This window comes from Acomys minous, assembly GCF_964271855.1.
Source record: "Acomys minous genome assembly, chromosome: 3".
In the NCBI taxonomy this organism is placed as follows: Eukaryota; Metazoa; Chordata; class Mammalia; order Rodentia; family Muridae; genus Acomys; species Acomys minous.
Window position 1 is genome coordinate 43,898,154 of NC_140485.1, and position 17,379 is coordinate 43,915,532.

General features: G+C 53.7%; 1 protein-coding gene across 1 annotated transcript in view; it reads right to left on the reverse strand.

The window, feature by feature from the left end:
• Window positions 1–605: 605 nt before the first annotated feature.
• ABTB2 (ankyrin repeat and BTB domain containing 2) overlaps window positions 606–17,379 on the reverse strand; it is a 160,147-nt gene continuing 143,373 nt past the window's right edge. Inside the window, exons 5-17 of the mRNA XM_084774970.1 lie at window positions 16,995–17,160; window positions 14,292–14,381; window positions 13,565–13,666; window positions 11,703–11,799; window positions 11,168–11,303; window positions 9,960–10,189; window positions 8,579–8,757; window positions 8,024–8,129; window positions 7,711–7,813; window positions 6,768–6,858; window positions 3,508–3,576; window positions 2,896–3,009; window positions 606–1,885 (exon numbers count right to left, since the gene is read on the reverse strand). Coding sequence (XP_084631096.1) covers window positions 1,688–1,885; window positions 2,896–3,009; window positions 3,508–3,576; window positions 6,768–6,858; window positions 7,711–7,813; window positions 8,024–8,129; window positions 8,579–8,757; window positions 9,960–10,189; window positions 11,168–11,303; window positions 11,703–11,799; window positions 13,565–13,666; window positions 14,292–14,381; window positions 16,995–17,160 — 1,681 coding nt within the window. The 3' untranslated portion in view covers window positions 606–1,687. The remainder of the gene's footprint in view (window positions 1,886–2,895; window positions 3,010–3,507; window positions 3,577–6,767; window positions 6,859–7,710; window positions 7,814–8,023; window positions 8,130–8,578; window positions 8,758–9,959; window positions 10,190–11,167; window positions 11,304–11,702; window positions 11,800–13,564; window positions 13,667–14,291; window positions 14,382–16,994; window positions 17,161–17,379) is intronic.

The following is a 17,379-nucleotide window of genomic DNA, read 5'->3' on the forward strand; positions in this document are numbered from 1 at the left end:
CTCCTTCCCATGGCCCCCAGAGGGCACTGTCCTGCACAGGCGTCCTCACCCCAGCAGAGCTGGGAAAAGGCCTTTCCTGGGACTGGTTCCTGGAGTCTCTTCCAACCAGAATTCCAGGATGCTACTAAATGGTAGCCACTAGGGCTCAGTGCCTTAATAAGAACCAGCAAGGACTCCTGGTTCAAGGCTGGCCTCGAACAGATCCTGTCTACTGGGTGCTTTTCTTCAGACCATGCAGTGTGGATACAGGTCTGCAAGCACCTAAGTAGCTTCCTCATCTCATCCTTCCTACGGAGGTGCCTGGGCAATAAAGGTAAAAAAAAAAAAAGCCACAGATGGAACAGGACTCAGGCTGGGGAGGCCTGTCCAGCCCAATGGCATAGACAAGTTTTCACCTGCCTCATTTCCCAGGTGAAGAAACTGGCCCATCTGAGGACAGAGTCAGATTGACACCTTGGCAGGCAAGTGGCTGGCTACACAAGAGCTTTCTTGTGGGGTTTACCTGCCCAGTGGTACAGACTCGGCTCTGAGTGCCCGTGGTCCAGTGGAGCTCCTCTGATGCTCTGAACTCCTCGAGGCAATCTCATGAGGGACAGATGCCAAGGTCATTGTTAATGAGTTTATTGTTGATAAAACCATAGTACATTTACAGTGAGTGACGACATTAAGATATAGTTACAATATCATACAATATTACAGCAATAAAATACCACTCATTCTTTTGTACATCCAGCACAAGCAGCAAGTTGAAAATATTTTCCAGGATTGTAAGCCCTGGGGGTTTCTGATGAATAAATAGTCCCTAAGGTAGCTTGATGCTGTCCCAGTGTCTGTCCACAAATAGGCCAGAGCTTGGGCAGCCAAGACTGAGGGCTGGAGGGGAGGGGACATAGCTTCTCTTCCACCAAGGCCCTGTCCTTCATGGCCCAAGAGTCACAGATCCCAGGTAAGAAGTGTGCTCTTGCACTCCAGTCCTGAGTGAAAGGAGCCTTGCACTCGCGATGCCTGAGCCTACAGACACGCTAGAGCTAGGCCAGAAGTCTGAGAACCCACTTCTTTGCTTTGGCTGCTAGCTGTAGCAACAAGAGCTGAGGTCCCTGGGTTCCTGTTCTCTGTCCCATCACACCCTCAGCTCAGAGGCTCTGAGCTCGGGCTCCAGTTAGTAGTATTGCAGGGAGGGCCACGAGAGGTCCAGTCTTCATGGACAAGGGCCACCAGCCCTTTCAAAGGCACAGCTTGGAGGACAAGATTTGGAAAGCCTTCCTCTGTGGCATTTAAGAAAACAAGACATTACCAGCTATTGCTCAGGTTACATTCTCTAGGTTCATAAGAATGCTGTGCTAACAGCCCCAGCCAGAGTGGGTGCAGCTGGGTCGGGGTGGATTGGCTTGCTGCTGAGCCGCTGGAGGGGAGAGGGCACAGGGTAGCCCCTCAAGGTGCAAACTCTGTCACCCCCTAACCAGTTACTGGTTGAGCACCAGTGAAGTGGGTTCTCTGTCCGCTCAGGGATCAGTCGACACCACAGAGGGGTATTTGGGAGGAAGAGCAGGAAGTACACCCATGAGCCTAGCTCCAAAGGCCCTACGAGCCTCCCTCCACCGAGGGGGGCAGGGTTGTCACTGGTAGCTATTTCTGGCCTTAGCAGACCTTTGCACACCCACAGATGGCTGTCACCCTCCATCCCACCTCACACCCGGGAGGTGACGTAGACAGAATGCACTCGCTCAGCCAGGGTGCTCTGCAGGTCCTGCAGTGGGTCCAGGCCCTGGACTTTGCTGCTTCGGCCATAGATGAGCTGCCGGAAGGCATCCTGCTCCAGCAGGGCCTTCATGTGCTTGAGGAAGAAGCCCTCGCAGAACAGGGCCAGCTCTGGGGCATTGTGGATCTGTTGGGAAGGAGAGAAATGAGGCCTTTGTATAGACCTCTCCCATGCCAAGCCTGCCCAAGCTTCATAGGTCACCTGATCATAACAGGGCCCCTGACTGCCTCGTGAAGCCACCTTCCCTTCTGTATCTCCTGGGAGTGCCTGGTTTGAGTATCAGCTGTATCACCAAGAACACTAGTTTCTTGAACAGCTCCTTTCCTAAGGGTAGTGACTACGCACTGCCCTGCCCAGCCCAGCCCAGCCCAGGGCCCACTTGACTGTCATGGGCAATGCTCCAAACCTGTGCTAACTCAATCAGTATCAAGCACTCGCTTTGACCTGGCACTGGGCAGGGGTGCTGAGGTCCCTCTCTCAGGCTTTCTTGAGGGTAACGTTCTGGGACAGGGAGGATAAAACCCAAAGAATCGATGAGACAAGCCAGGTGACCGCAGATGGACAGTAAAAGCTGGCGATGTCTGAGGCCTGGGGACATCTGATGACATGGGGCTGGCTGGTCTTGCAAAGTGCTTTACAGGAAGAAGGAAGGGTTATCATAGGAGCCTTGGGCAGGAGCAGGCTGGGAAGGGAAACAAGGGTGGGATGCTGGGAGTCTTGTCAAGCTTGCTATGGGCTGCCATCTATTGGTTTGCAAGCAGCCAACAACCTTGGGCAGGCTTAAGTAGGAGGAAGACATGGTTTCATAGTTTTGAAAGAAATATGAGGAAGACGGGGTGTGGAGAGACCCAAAACAGAAATGAGGGTAGCAGAGCGGGAAGTGAAGTGTGCTTCAGAGCTGGGTGGCCTAGAGGTAGGAGATGGTTCTGAACCAACAGACTTCTGATTTGGCCTGAGCTAATGTCAGTGTCACTGCTGCCGGCTGCAGCTGGAGCTTTAAGCTCTCTCAGACACCCCCTGCCCCCCCCCCCACTGCCCTCCATGTGGTCTGGGCACATGCAGCTCCCAAGTGCTATGAAGGGGCCCTGCAGCCAGTAGAGTGTGCAGGGGAGCGGCTGGATGTCCCTAGCCCTTACCTTGGCATATTTGTAGGTGTTGACAGCGCTCTCCACGCTAAGGTTCTGGGAGCACAGGATCTCACAGTGTCTCTGCAAGGCGTCCAGCTGGAACAGGTTGGCAGCTGACAGCAGCTAGTTGGGTGGGGGGTGGGGAGAGGGTAAAATAAGGCCTCTTAAGAGGAAATGAAAGCCTCTTTTTAAGCCCCAGGACCCAGCCCTCCTGCTAGACCAGTCTGAGAAGAGATGGCCTTGACATGGTCCTGCTGGAGGCCTTCTTGGTGGTAGCTGGGATGTGAGCGATACAGGTTGGGCACACATGTGAGCACACGTGAGATCTGTGACCTCAAAAGAGATCATGGGCTGCAAGTCAGGGTGTTTACCTACTTGAGCCCCTGAGCTGTGTGCTTCAGCCACTGGGGAGCAGGAGGCTCAGCTATGTCTGCTCCTCCTGGGCTGAGCCATCCTTTCCCACTGGTACCTTCTAACCACTGGCACAGCCAAGAAAGCTGGGCTTGAGGTGTGCCCAGTTCCTGGTCTACAGAAGTGCCCTTACCTCAGACGGCAGCCCCTCCCCTGTCATGTGTATAGGGGACCAGGTCTGGAGGGCTGTGGGTTGCATGGCCTGTTTACCTGCAGGATGTCAGCAGTGGGGATCTCCATGGACTCTGTCCCTCCATAGTATAGGTACTGCATCAGCATCTGCAGTGGAAGCAGACATAGGGAAGTGCTGCACAGCTGTGACGCCAGCTCTGCAACCCTCTGACTCCTAGCCAGGACAAGGAGCTTTTCCCTATGACTACAGCCCAAGTGGGAAGGTGCCTTGCCTTAAGCACTGCATTCTGATGCCACAGGAGGGGTTTCTTATCCCCACTCCTGCCCTTCCCCACCCCACAGTGTGCTCATTGCTTCTTTTGTCCAAAAATTATGCACGAGGCCGGTGTGCTGGTACATGCCTATAATCCCAGCGGTTGGGAAGCTTAGATGGGAGGACTGCCCAAGTTTGAGGCTCTGCGTGGGCCACACATCAGCAGGCCAGCCAGGGACAGCCCATCTCAAATGAATAAGTTTTATGAATAGCCAGGCATGTTGGTGATCCACTGTTGGAGGAGGAGGGGGGGGGGCAAGTTCAAGGCTAGTCTGGTCTACATAGAGAGACCCTGTCTAGGAAGCAAAAGAAATGTATGTGGAGCTGGGGGGTGAGTAGAGCGATAGCTGTCTAAGCAGGCCGCATTCTGGCAATCTCCCCAAGAAAGGAAGTGCTTGCTCATTTTGCTGCCTGGGGCTCTGAGGAAGTGGGTGCTGGGATTCCATGGGAGAGTCCAAGAGTGGGCAGCTATATTGAGTTCTGAGGTTTGTATCACAAATACTGCCATTACACTGGAACCTGGTGAGGTTCCCAGTTGGAAAAAGGAAAACAATTTTCTCTGGTTGGCTGAAGAAACAGCCCTGGCAAGGCGCTGGCAGGCGTGTGAGTAAACAAGGCTCCAGCCGGCACGGTCAGGCTCTGTTAGGACCGGCCCTCAGGCTGGAGAGGCACCAGAGGGTCTAGAGGAAAGCCTGACAGCACGGCTGCAGCTCAGCCAGGTACTGGCAGGCTCCCACTCTGAAGCCAGGCTCCCACGGCTTCCGAGGCCCCAGCTGGAGCCTGCATCAGCCACCAGGACAAAGTCTCAGGCCTGGGATACCCTCACTCAGTTGGGTCAGAGGTGGGTCAGCTTAACAGTCCAGTGCTTGTCCAGTGAGCAGAAGGCCCTAGGTTTAGCCTCCAGCACTAAAAAAGGAAAGGCCTCAATTTCTATTGATACTATTGATATGGTGGAGTGAATATAGTAAAATAGTTTTGATATGCTGCAGTATGTAATTAAAGTCAGATGGGCTCAGGGGGTCCGTGGGATAAGGCAGGTAGGTGTCCTGAGCCGGATCTGACTACCAGGATAACTAACACTGGGTGAGGAGCTGAGGGTTTACATTTCCAAGACCTGTGTGTGCTACCCTGTTAGGCCTACTGTCCCCATTTACCCTCATCAGGAGCTGCCAGCCAGTCCTGGCACAGGTGCCCTTCCTTGGCCACAAGGCTGAGCCCACACACACTCCCTACCTTTCCACCAATCCCTGCTGCTCTCGGGGACCATCCTACACCCGAGCGCGGCTCGCCCTTAGGCTTCCGTCAGCTGGACTTTGGGCATCTTGGCCAAACACACGTTTAGAGCTGTCCCTCTTTAAACGGGCTGAGAGGGGGTGGGGGGGTCCACCACTAGGGCCAGAGACCCCGGGTCTCTCCTCCCTGCCTCCCTGCTCCCCGGGGTCTCTGGCCCGTCTGTTCTTCCTTCCATGCCCCACCACTTTTCCATTTAGCAGCCAAGCTCCTACCAAGCCTCCTTGCCTCGAGTGCCTGTCACTTCCCACCTCTCTGTTGCCTTGAACACGCTGTCCACCCTCTGACTCCTCATCTGCCAAGAGGGGAACAGACCTTGGACTGTGGCCTGAGGCTTAGGTGAGGGAGCAGGTGAAATGCTGAGCTAAGAAGTGTCTGGTGAGCTGCCTGCTCCCATGCCTCACGCTGAGGTTAAGGGCCGGGACTCCCAGAGTGGAAGGAGCACACCTCTGCAGACAGTGGCACACCAGCGATCAGTGCCACCCTCCACTGGCTTCCTGTGGCCTGGGGTTTAAGTCTTCATGCTATGGTGGCTTCTGGGATACTGTCTGTGTGGTCTGAAGTCTTACCTACTGTTGATACCCCAGCCTGGCTGCTAGCACTTCCAGGAAGTGCTTTCCCCTGTCCTGTCTCATGAGGGTGGCCTCACCCTCTGAATTCCTCTATCCCAGAGTGGTTAATGCCAAACCAGTGACTAAAGAGTAGGTGGAGGAGTCCAGCACTGTATTTGGAGGGGGGTGCTTACTGAAGGCCTCACACTATAGTCTACTCTGGCCTCAAGCTTGTAGCCTCCTGTCCCAGACTCTGAGGGCTGGAGCTGTAAGTGCATGTCACCATACCTGGCCTTAACTATGGTGGCAGAGAGGGCCAGGCACTGTAGAGAGTAGCTCTCTGTATTTCCGAGTGGTAGTGGGGGGATTAAGACCCCCCCATGAGATCTTAATATGCCCAGGGCAAGGCAGGGACCAACACTATGTACCTGCTGCCTCTGTGTGGTCACAGCCCTGAAGTGGGTAAGGTCTCCAGGCCTGAGCAGCACCACACACACACACACACACGCACACACACACACAGACCTGAGCAGCACCAACTTCCCCTAACACACACACACATACTCACACACAGGCCTGAGCAGCACCAACTCCCCCTAACATACACACACACAGGCCTGAGCAGCACCAACTCCCCCTAACACACACACACACACACACACACACACACACACACACAGAGGCCTGAGCAGCGCCAACTCCCCCTAACACACACACACACACACACACACACACACACGGGCTTCCTGGAAAGTCTCAGCTCAGACCCAACTGAATCTAGACCCTCCTCAAAGCTACAACTGGAGTTTCTGTTGCTCAATCTAACCCTTATGCAAAGCCCTGCGCTGGGGCCTCTGCAGGCTGGACTGCTCCCCATGCTTTCCCATGTGGCGCAAGGCTGGTGTGGGCTCTTGGGAAGGGGGCACCCTACGTGTACATCATGATGGCCCAGTGGCACACCTGCTGGGCAGTATGCGTTCATGCTTTACGTCTATGTGTAGGCTGCCTAGATTCCTAAGGCTGGGAAGGCACAGCCTCACAGTGGATCAGTTTGGGTCAGGGGACAACTGGGTGGCTCCCTTGGTGGTCATTGACCTAGAGGACAGAGTGACCAGATGGATGAGGCCCAGGATGGGCTGTGCAGAGGGACTTCCAAGGAGAGTGCAACTCTGAGGCCCACACACCTGAAAGATGTGGTACTTGATGTCGCTGATCTCAATGGTTTTGCTGCTGTCCCCACCTTGCTCTGATTTATTGGTCATTAAGGTCTTGAACCTGGAACAAGGAGACAAGGTAGGGTCTGAACATGGCCCGATCCATTGCTGTGCCAACAGCACTGTCACTTGAGCAGCTTCTGGGAGATGGAACACTCGTTTAGGAGCAGGCAGTCATTTCTAATGTTTGGACTGAGGGCTGGGCCCAGCTCTGTGCTGTCCCCACTCCTTCCCCTGCACAGTGACCTAGAGCCTGTGGTGGGAACACTGGCTCTTCGTTCCAGACAGAACGTTCTAACAGTCAGCTGCAGTAACTAAGCAGGACGAAGCCCCTCAGAACTTCCCTTTGCATGCTGGACCCTGCTCCTGCTGCACCCAGTCCAGGCCACTTTGTACCCCAGGGGCAGGTGGGAGCTCTGTTGCATGGGACAGAGGCTATAATGTCCCCCTTGTCCCTTTTCACCAACCCTACTGTAACCTTGTGTAGCTCTTTTTTCCAAAGTAAATGAAACAAGGTTTGGAAGTAAACAAGACAGTTCTGAGGAAGTTCCTGGAACTTACATAAATCCTTATTGTCTCTCCCTAAGGTTATATAAGCAGCAATAACTGCTGGGAAGAATAGACTCTGGGCAGCTGGGCAAGTCAGGCCAGGAACTTCAGAGATGCAGCTTTCATGCACCCATGCTGGGACTGCCTCTGGGGCATCATGTTTCTTTAAGTAACCCTACCGCCTGTCCCCCCAAAAAACTCCACTGTTTTCCTAAGCTAGACTCAGGTAGAACCATTATTGGTGTCCTATCTGGGGTGGATACATGCTTGTTTATCTCTCCCCAGGAGACTCACATAACACACTTCAATGCTTAAGGGAACGGCAGGTGTCCCTGGGGCCAGGGCTGCTCCCCAGGCTGCATACCTGTTAGATGCTGTCACCAAAAGGACTTTGTGTGCATAAAACAGCTTTCCTTCCACTAGGAAGGTGACATCTGACATCTCCTTGTTGTTCAGAAAGTGAGGATCTGTGGGTGGGAAGACAAAGACAGTGGCAGGGTATGCACCCCCAGGGCTTCTAAGAGGGCTGGGGTGGGGTGGGGGCAGGGGACAGGAAGTGAGGAATAGAGAAACTGAGGCTAGGGCCTTGGCACTTGGAGACAGAAAAGGAGGCAAGAGCGATAGGGGGAAAGGGGAGAGTGCGAGGGGGACAAGCCCCAGCGGGGACAGGCACACACCTAGCCTGGCTGGCAGGGTCTTCCGGATCTCTGGGATGCTAGGGATGGGGCTGGTGCCATAGCAGTGCGTGAAGATGGTGGCCAGCTGCTGGAGGACGGAGTCGTTCTGTAGGGAGAGGTGGGATGGACCGTCAGCTCATGCACGTGGCTGCCTCAGGCCAGCATCAGAGCAGTTTGTTCCCACTGGATCTGACGTGGCCAGAATGGCTTGTCACTTCATCTGTGATTTCCCAAGTGGCTGTTTTGGCTGGGCTCCAACCTGGACTGCCATGGCCTCTGCCCTCTGGCAGCCACACATGCAACTCTGGGTGGTGGGGTGGTGTCTGTCCATGCATGGGGGATGTATGTGCATGTACATTTATTTACTTTTTTTTTTTTTGAGACAGGGTCTGTCTGTGTAGTCTTGGCTGTCCTGGACTCACTTTGTAGACCAGGCTGGCCTCGAACTCACAGCGATCCAGCAGCCCGGCCTGCACGTAAATTTATATGGCCGCCTTAGGATCTGGAGCGCAGAGTTCTGTGAGTCCCAGGCTGAGGTTGCTGGGCCCCACTTACTTTGCTGGTCTTGAGGATGTCAAACATGAGCTGCAAGCCTTCCGTGACCAGCTCCTCGTTGTACTCTTCCTCCTTGATGGAGCTGAAATCCCTCAGGAGGCCCTGCACCACCGAGGACCGGGACTGTGAGAAGGAGGTCCGCAAGGACTCTATCCAGATGTGCAGCTTCCAGGGCACACCTGGCCAGAGAGAGGGCAGCTGTCACTCCCTCCCAGGAAAGCAGGGCCTCTCCATTGATGCCTCATGGCATGGGAAAGCCTGACACCCCCACCCCCCACCCCCCAGTGCTCTGTGCCCCTCAGCTGAGCCTTGTGGACAAAGCTTAGATTTCCTGTCAGGCCACAGGGTGCTTTGGCTTTTCATCAGATGACATGGAGAAAGGCCTTCGGCCAAGTTCAGGGCCTATTGCTTGTTGGTCCCTAGAATTATCTGCTGAGAAGAACCCATTCAAGAGGATGACCAGATGGACCCAGAAAACACGCAGGACACTCAAGGACACAAAGCTCTACTGTCTGGAAGCCTGAAATGGGCTGGTTCCCATTCTGGAGGTGTCTGCAGCACCCAGCTCACTGGCACATCTGGGCACTGTGGGCACATGAGTGTTTCCTAGAGTTCCCTGCAATGAGTCTGGGGCCATGGGGTAACTTAAGACTAGGGTATGAAATTGGTGATAAAACCCAGTTATATCCCAGTGTTGCTTCTGGGTTTTGATGGCCAGGCCCTAGGACAGTGGTTCTCAACCTGGGGTGTGTGTGGGGGGGTGGGGGGTGTCAAATGACCCTTTCACAGAGACCACCTAAGACCACTGGAAAAATGGATATTTATATTATGATTAATAATAGTAGCAAAATTATAGTTATAAAGTAGCATTGAAAATTTCATGGTTGGGGTCACCACAACACAAGGAACTGCATTAAAGGGTCATTGCATTAGGATGAGATGTGTGCATTTGGCCCTGTAACACTGCCATGCCTGGTGCTCTAGCTGACAATATCCTATTCTTAGTTGAGGATGATGAGCACCAAACCTACAGAGAGGTGGGAAGTGAACCTTGGCGACATCACATGGGCGCACAACTAACATAGGATCTGGTTCAGTGCATCCCGCTGACAAGCCTCCATAGGCGACCCAGAAGTCCACACACAGGGTCACAGATCCCAGGAGTGGAAAGCTGGCTGAGCAACCAGGCACACTGGCATCTTAGTCATCTTCAGGGTCCTATACACCCGTGAAGTTCCATCGGAGAGGAGCATGGGTTTGTGAGCAGAAGGCTGGGGCCTTGAGAGCCATGGAGGGACTGTTGCCATGTGCCTGTGTGCGTAGTGCATGTGTGCACTGTGTGTTTGTTTCTGTGCAAGTGTGTACACCCACACAGACTCACCCAGTGCCCTCAGCTCCATGGTTATGTCCACGTAGCCATGCTCGGCACTGTAGTACATGGCTTCCTGCAGGGCCTTGGTGCGGGTTCGGCTGAGCCTCACAGGCCCCTCGCTGCTGCTGCCCTGGCTCGATGTGTCGCTCTCCTCCACGCCCTCAGCTAGGATTTCTTCTAGGGACAGCACATCAGCTTTAGCCTGCTGTGGCTGAGTCAGGAGCTTCCTCAGGACATTCCTGTAGGCCAAGATAGCAAGATAAGCCCTGCGGTCCCCAAGATGGATGGACAGAGCCTACCTGAGTGGCTAGAGTGTTATGCCTACGATGGGCTACTTCAGGGCAGCTGAGGGCTCTCAGCATTCCTCATCCACAGGCACGTGGAAGAGCCAAAGACCCTACCTTTCTCCTCTCCTGGTATGACTGAAGCTCTGCACTTGGCTGACTTTCCACCTTAAGACAGAGTGCTAGGATCACCCTTTCCTGGGGCTGGTGGTGGTCTGACGCAGAGGTAGCGGACACACCATCAGATGCACACAGAGCATGGCACGCAGCCCTTCCCCTGAGTAACCCATCCCACAGTGAACAAAGCCCCCCACCCCTTGCTGCTCTCCTCCTGTGCATTAATGGGGAAGATGTAGGGTCTAGAAAAAGGTACAGGGGCAGGCCCTGTGGAGGGGGAGGGCACAGCAGGGACATGAGTCTACGGTGAGAAGACACCCTAAACTGCACGCTGGCATCTTGCCTGCCAGCCTTTCTTTTCTGTTCCCTTCCCTGCCCTCTATACTCTATTCCTAGGACTGCCTAATGGCTCTGGTTTCAGCCTGCTGTTGCCAGCCACAAGGCTAGGCAGGCCTGCCATCTGTTCCTGGAGCTACCAGCAGCCTCTCCATGGCTGTCCCATGTGCTGAATGGAAGCGCTGGGCGATACTCTGGGACCCCCACAGACACTGGTCAATCACCAACTTCACAAAGGACTGTGGTCCTGAGTGGCTCTGGCAGCTACAGGAATAACTTTTCTAAAAAAGGAGTGGCTGCCCCAACATAAGAAGTGCAGGTCCCAGTCAGTGCCAGTGTGTAGGGACCCAGCAGCTTGTCCCGTGTTTCCAGGTCTCCGAAGTCTTGGGCCTCCACACTGACCGAGAAGCTACATCATCCTGACTGACATGCGCTCTGCCTTCAGGAGAGGTCAGCAGGCAAGCATCCCAGGGTCTGTACCTGTGGCCATGGGCAGCTGAGTGGCTGAAGCAGTTCATATCCTCATGGAGGGAAGAGGCCATGCCATTGGCTTCCAGCATGCTGAGCAGGGGGTCAGCACCCCGGCTCAGTAGCAAGCTGACCAGCTCATAGTTCCCTGAAAAGACAAGGTGGCGGTACCCAGTTTGATGAGATTGTATCTGAGTAGGGAAACCTAGATGGGGTAGTGGGAGGGTCTCCAAGATCTGATCCTTGGAATAAGTGGCAGGAGACCCAGTGACAATGAGGGGTGATAACATGGATGCAAGTAGGAGAAGTGGTTGTGTCCTACCACCAGGACCCTGCCCGGGGCCTCAGGAGGAGAGGGCTCCCAGCCCTACTGGATCTTATGCTCAGCGAAAACACTGGGGGGTGGAGGGAAGGAGCCCCTTTCCAGTAGCTTAGAAGGAGCCACCTTAAGGGTTCCCAAAGATAGCAGATAGTTCAGTGACCTGCCTGGCTGACAAGGCTACCATGTCATAGAGAACTTGTTGGGTAGGAGAGCAGTGTTACCTACCAGCCGCAGAGGCCAGCTGCAGGGGAGTCTCGGCATAGCTGTCTTCCCCACTGTTGACTGCTGAGCCCTCGACGTGAGCACCAGCATCTAGCAGCAGCTGTCAGGCACAGGAAGAAGACACTACTCAGCACAACAGGGTGCCTGGGGAGGGATGGAGTGCTCTAGGGGACAGGACTTGTCTCTCCAAACATGTGACCAAGAAATAGCTCACACCTGCAGCAGCAGCGGAGGCACCGGAGTCTGAGGACGCCTGGTTAACCTCGGGGATCTCCACCTCTACAATCTGCGCCTCCACTCCACCATGCACCAGAGCCCCTCAACTGTGATGTGACTACCTTGCAACTATTTTTTTCTTCTCAATACCTTCCAACCCATCAGCTTCAGAGACTTTCTGGAGGACTCACATGGACAGGTAAACAGGAAGTGTCACCTGCAATCCCTAGAGCAGTAGCTCTCAACCTACGGGTCTACCAGATGTCCTGCACAACAGATATTAACATTATGACGCATAACAGCATCATAGTTTGTTATGAGGCAGCAACAAAAATAATTTCATGGCTGGGGTCACCACAACCCGAGGAACTGTATGAAAGGGCTGAAGTATTAGGCAGGTTGAAGGAAACACGGTCCTGAACAGTAGCAGGTGTAGATAGCATAGTGTTGGCCACTGACTGGCGTGGCTGGGACCTTAGTCTTCCCTATCTACAAAGCGGGAGGGAGAGGAATGCCTTCAAACATTACTGTGATTAAATGATAGGATGCCCAACCCACCGAGGGCTCATTAACAGCAGCGCTTGGACTCCTCCCTGGAGAGGCTTAGCGGCTAGCCAGGCTGGCAAGAGCTGGGGAGAAGCAGAATGTCTCAGCCTAGCCAGGAGGAGTACAAGTGGCCTCATCCCAGCAAGGACAGCTTTGCCAGGGGTCAGAAGAGGCAGGCTCATCTGATCCTGAAGGGTCAGGGGTATTGCCTGCATCCTGCTGTAAAGGGGGCTTGCTTTTCACACTCCCAGGCTCCTGGGGACACACCTCAAAATCTTTGACCACCCCTCCCTGGCAACCAGATGTAAGAAGCCTAGGGGAGCTCTAAGATCCCCTGTAGGGCGTGGAGACAGGGACGGCCTGTATCTTCTGGAGACTAGTCAGTCAGAAACCAGATGTGCTCGCTGCCGGAGCAAGGCAGTCAGGGTGGAGACCTTCCTGCTGGATGAAACTGGGCACCAGGCCAGCCCAGGGCACAGCCCACAGGCTCAGCCTGGACTGAGGCTGTAAGTCTGCTCAGGCCCCTGGGAAGGCCCTGACTACAAAGCAGTCGGGGTATAGTAGCCAACTGGGCACCAACCACCTACATGCTGTTGGCCGCATGCCAGGCTATGCTGACTATCTTAGGTAAGCCTGACTGTACTACTCAGAGACCTTGCATCCTGGAAAAGGAGCAGGGAGTGACTGCCACCCAGGGGGCAGCTCTGTGAACCGAGTGTCATGTCACTGTGATGCCGGCTATGGCGGCCCACGTTGAGGTGGGCAACAATGCGGCTTAGCTCAACTTCTGAGCTGTGCCATCTGCCTTTTCTCAGCAAGTGGGAGATGGGGAGGGGAAGGACTAGAAGGGCACCATGATGCAGAGCCAGCTCTGAGGAAAGAGCTTGTGCACGGAAGAGGATTGCAGGTGTAAAATGGAGTAGACTGAAGTCTAGGTCTTTCAGGACTCACTATGAGAGACGCTCTTGGGCTGGCTCTCCTCTTCCAATTACCCTAACCCCACTCCTGAGGTGAGTCAGGTGAGCTCTGTTGGTCACAGGGGGGCCCTGGCCTGGAGCCCACCTGGGAAGCTGAGGCACATGGCACACCTCACAGGAGCTCACCTGCACTACAGAGATGTGCCCATGCAGCACCGCAAATGTCAGTGAGGTCCAGTGTCTGCTGTCCGGGTGGATGGAAGGATGCCTAGGAGAGTTGCTTGGAACCTGAAAAATACAACAAATCATCACTATTTCCTCCACAGGTGACATTCCAGAGCAGATGACGTGGGTACTTTAGCTAAAGACACATGCTGCAAAGATGGTGAAATTAAGCGTATCTGCATTTGCTTAGTAATGTCTGCCGAGAGCACTTGTGTAGACAAGGTTCAAAAGAAAAGAGTAAGTCTCCAACTAGTGATGTCTGCCTGAACAAAAGAAAACGGAAGGGGAGCACTTTATGCATCAGAAGGAGGCAGCGACAGGATTAATCTGGTAACAGAGGACAAGGGCTGTGAAAATAGAATTCCGGCCATTCTCTCTCTCCCTCTGCAATCCAAATCTAGAGGGAAGTGCTCTTCGCTCTCACCACCATCTCTCTTTCTCCTGACTTGTTTTCAGACAGGGCTTCCCTATGTATTCCAGAATGGCCTCAAACTTGGGATCTTCTTTCCATAGTCTTCATAGTCTTCAGGGACGACAGGCCTGGCTCTTTCCTTTCGTCTTTGTGCACATGTTCAGTCTAATGAGACATCTACTGAGGATGCTTAAAATACCACACCCAGCCTGGCTGCTGGAGATCTTGGAGTGGCCTCTAAGCAGGTTAGGGCCTGGAGCAGGAGTTTCCTTTTACCTGGATGTCTAAGTTTGCTCCAGCATCAATCAACATCTGGACCATGGCTTCATCCCCAGCAGCGCAGGCATACATTAGCGGCGTCATACCCTGGGAATCAAAGGCAGATGCTGAATCATCAGACACAGAACACAGCATCACACAGCCTGCAGATCTCCGCCCAGTTGCTCCTTGGGAGTTATCTTGTGTGTGCTTCGTGCATCTTAAACTCCCAGGGCCCAGGGCTCTGGAAGGCTAATGAGGGAGCATTTCCACAAGCACCAGGGACAGCATAGGGGTAAACATTTGTGGCTTACATGGTGGGTACTGTAGCCAGTTTCCGGGCCTAATGTGTTCATCTCTCTGCCTCAGTGTATTCATCTTAGAATGAGGAACCTGTGTGCCTCTGTTCGTTGTGGGAGCGTATCAGCAAACACTGAGTGCTCAGTACATACACTGTAAGCTTACAACCCCAAGTGAGAGCTAATTAACAGCACCTGTCATGCTACACACAAGAATGCATGGCAGGCCAGTGCCTGGACTCACTGTGGAAGTGACTTATATGCAGTAGTTCCTTTAATCGCTGTGCTGGTCCTATGGGCGGGTTTCTATTGTTATCCTCATTGTGTGCTCATTGAGAAGGGGACTTGACTGTCCAAGGCCTGGTATCAAGCAAGACCTGGAACTTGGATCAGAACCCAGGTCTACGTGAGTTGTTGACACTTGTGCTCAGCAGCATCTTTGGAGGTGTTTGACCATGTCTAGTGCTAATGAGCGGCCCAGAGCACACTGTAAGCTGTCTCCACTCGCTCGCTGTATCAATGTGAGCAGTTAGCAGGGCTGTCTCCCTGACGGGGAGCCTGATGGCAAAGGTAATGGTGGAAAAGTGCATTCCACAGCTGGATCCTGGCACGCATTTGTCTGGTGCTCTGTGATATTATTTATTAGGTTATTTGTGTGGAGAAAAGATCGTCTCAGCTCATAAATCCTTGTCTAGTTCCTGGAGATAAGGAAATGGCTTGAGATTAATCATGGGGCGAGCAGACTGTTTACCTATGCATCTGTCTGTAAATACCAAGGTTCAGGGAGTGACAATGCTGAGTGTCTACAGAAAAGCCAGTGACAGCATGATGGAAATCTGGCTCTGTTCCACACTTCACACACACACACACACACACACACACACACACACACAGAGACATGCACATGCACACAGACACAGGCATGCACATATGCGAGCGCGCACACAGACACAGGCATGCACACAGACACAGGCACGCACACACACAGGCACGCACGCATGTGCACGCACACACCAGGTACATCACGACTCTTCTCTCCACACATCTGTACACACTCAGAGCATAAACCTGGCCAAGAGCTGGGGAAGGGAAGCTGCTTTTTTGTGCTGTCCTCACTTAGGCACACACGTGGGGCTAGAGACCAGATTTCAGGGCTAACCACCATTGTTTTGAAAGCAATGCAACAACAGGAATAATCATATCGACCAGATCCACAGTGAACATCTACTAGCACTGATGGAAAGTTCTCCCAACGGCTCTACATGCAGGCGCTGCTGTTCTACCATGGAGGCGAGGAAAGCAAGGTCCTTTCGGGGGCAGGGCAACTTGTCAAGATACCTCAGCTGTGACGTGGTAGACTAAAGCCGTCCAGCAATTGAAGCCTAAGTGCCTGGGCTTCGACACTACATCCCCTGCGGAAGCGATCGTCGGGAAGACGGCTTCCACAGGGGCCCTGCGTCTGTGCCTGCACCCTGGCCGCCTGCCTCATCTGCTGCTCCAGTCTCTGTGTGGAGCACAGTGTCATTTCATCTGACCCAGGGCTTGACCCTCCATGGTAGCCTGGCTGTCCCCTGCCTTCTGGGTGGGGCTTCCAAACCGCACAGTGCCATTTGGAACGCAGCAACTGATTTCCCGAACGCTCCGCAGCGGGCATGGGCTGGAGTCTTCTGACTTTGCAGGTGCCTCAACCGTCTCTTCTATAAATCTGAATTCACCCCGCCCTCTGTATTTCCCTCCCTTTCTCCTGTTTTACCCATTGTAGCTTCTCATTATTGCACTCTTTGTTTTATATGTTTGTCATCTCCCTCATTTTTTTCTCTTTTGCTGCTGGAGACTGAACTAAGGGCCTTGCACGTGTTAGGAAAACACTCTACTACTGAGCTTCGTCCTCAGCATTCAGTCTTGCTGTGACGGGAACTCACTTTGTAGTCCACACTGGCCTTGAGCTTGTGGGCACCCTCCCACAGCTCGCTGAGTACTGGTTCCAGTTGTCCCACACTGCTGCCTTATGTGCTGGTTTTTCACTCTCTCCTCATCAGTGTCATCCCATGAGAATACGTTTCCTCTGGAGCTACTGAGTGGCGCGCACACACACACACACACACACACACACACACACACACACACACACACATCCATACACCAGTGATTACACTCCACAGCTTGCTACTGAGCTGTCTCTATTGGGCTCTTCCTTAACCCTGCCTCATCCAGAACAGTTGCCAGCCTTCCAGCCAGGGAAACAGAAGACATACTACCATAGTTGTCTAGGGGTACAGGGATGCCCAGGCTAGCGTCTGTCAGGAGCTTGAAGCTCAGAGCTGACCAGGATGCAGGCACTAGGACTATTTCTCCTACCCCAGCGATGTGTCAAGTCTGAGTTGGTCTTTAAGGCTGGCCTAGAAGAGTTCACAGAAGGTACCTGGTCATCCATTGTGTTCACCCCGTCTGGGCCCAGGGCCTCGATGGCCTGGCTGATGAGGTCTGTTCTCCCACAGTTGAGCATGCGGAAGCCCAGGTCCTGGTTGAACCGTTCAGTAGCAGCTCGAGCATCCAGCCTCCGGAAGGAACTGAAGCAGCACTCGGGTCTGCCCGGGAGAGAGCAGGAGGCGTGTGGGTGAGACTGCGGCACGAGGCGCAGCTGGGCCCGGCTGGGTGGGAGGACTGTACAGCGGTCAGCCATGACTGGCCTTGCTCTCTCTGTTCTTGCCCTAGAGCACTGGTTATTCAACCTTCCCAATGCTGCGGCCCTTTAATATAGTTCCTCATGTTGGGGTGACCCCTGACCATAAAATCATTGTCATTGC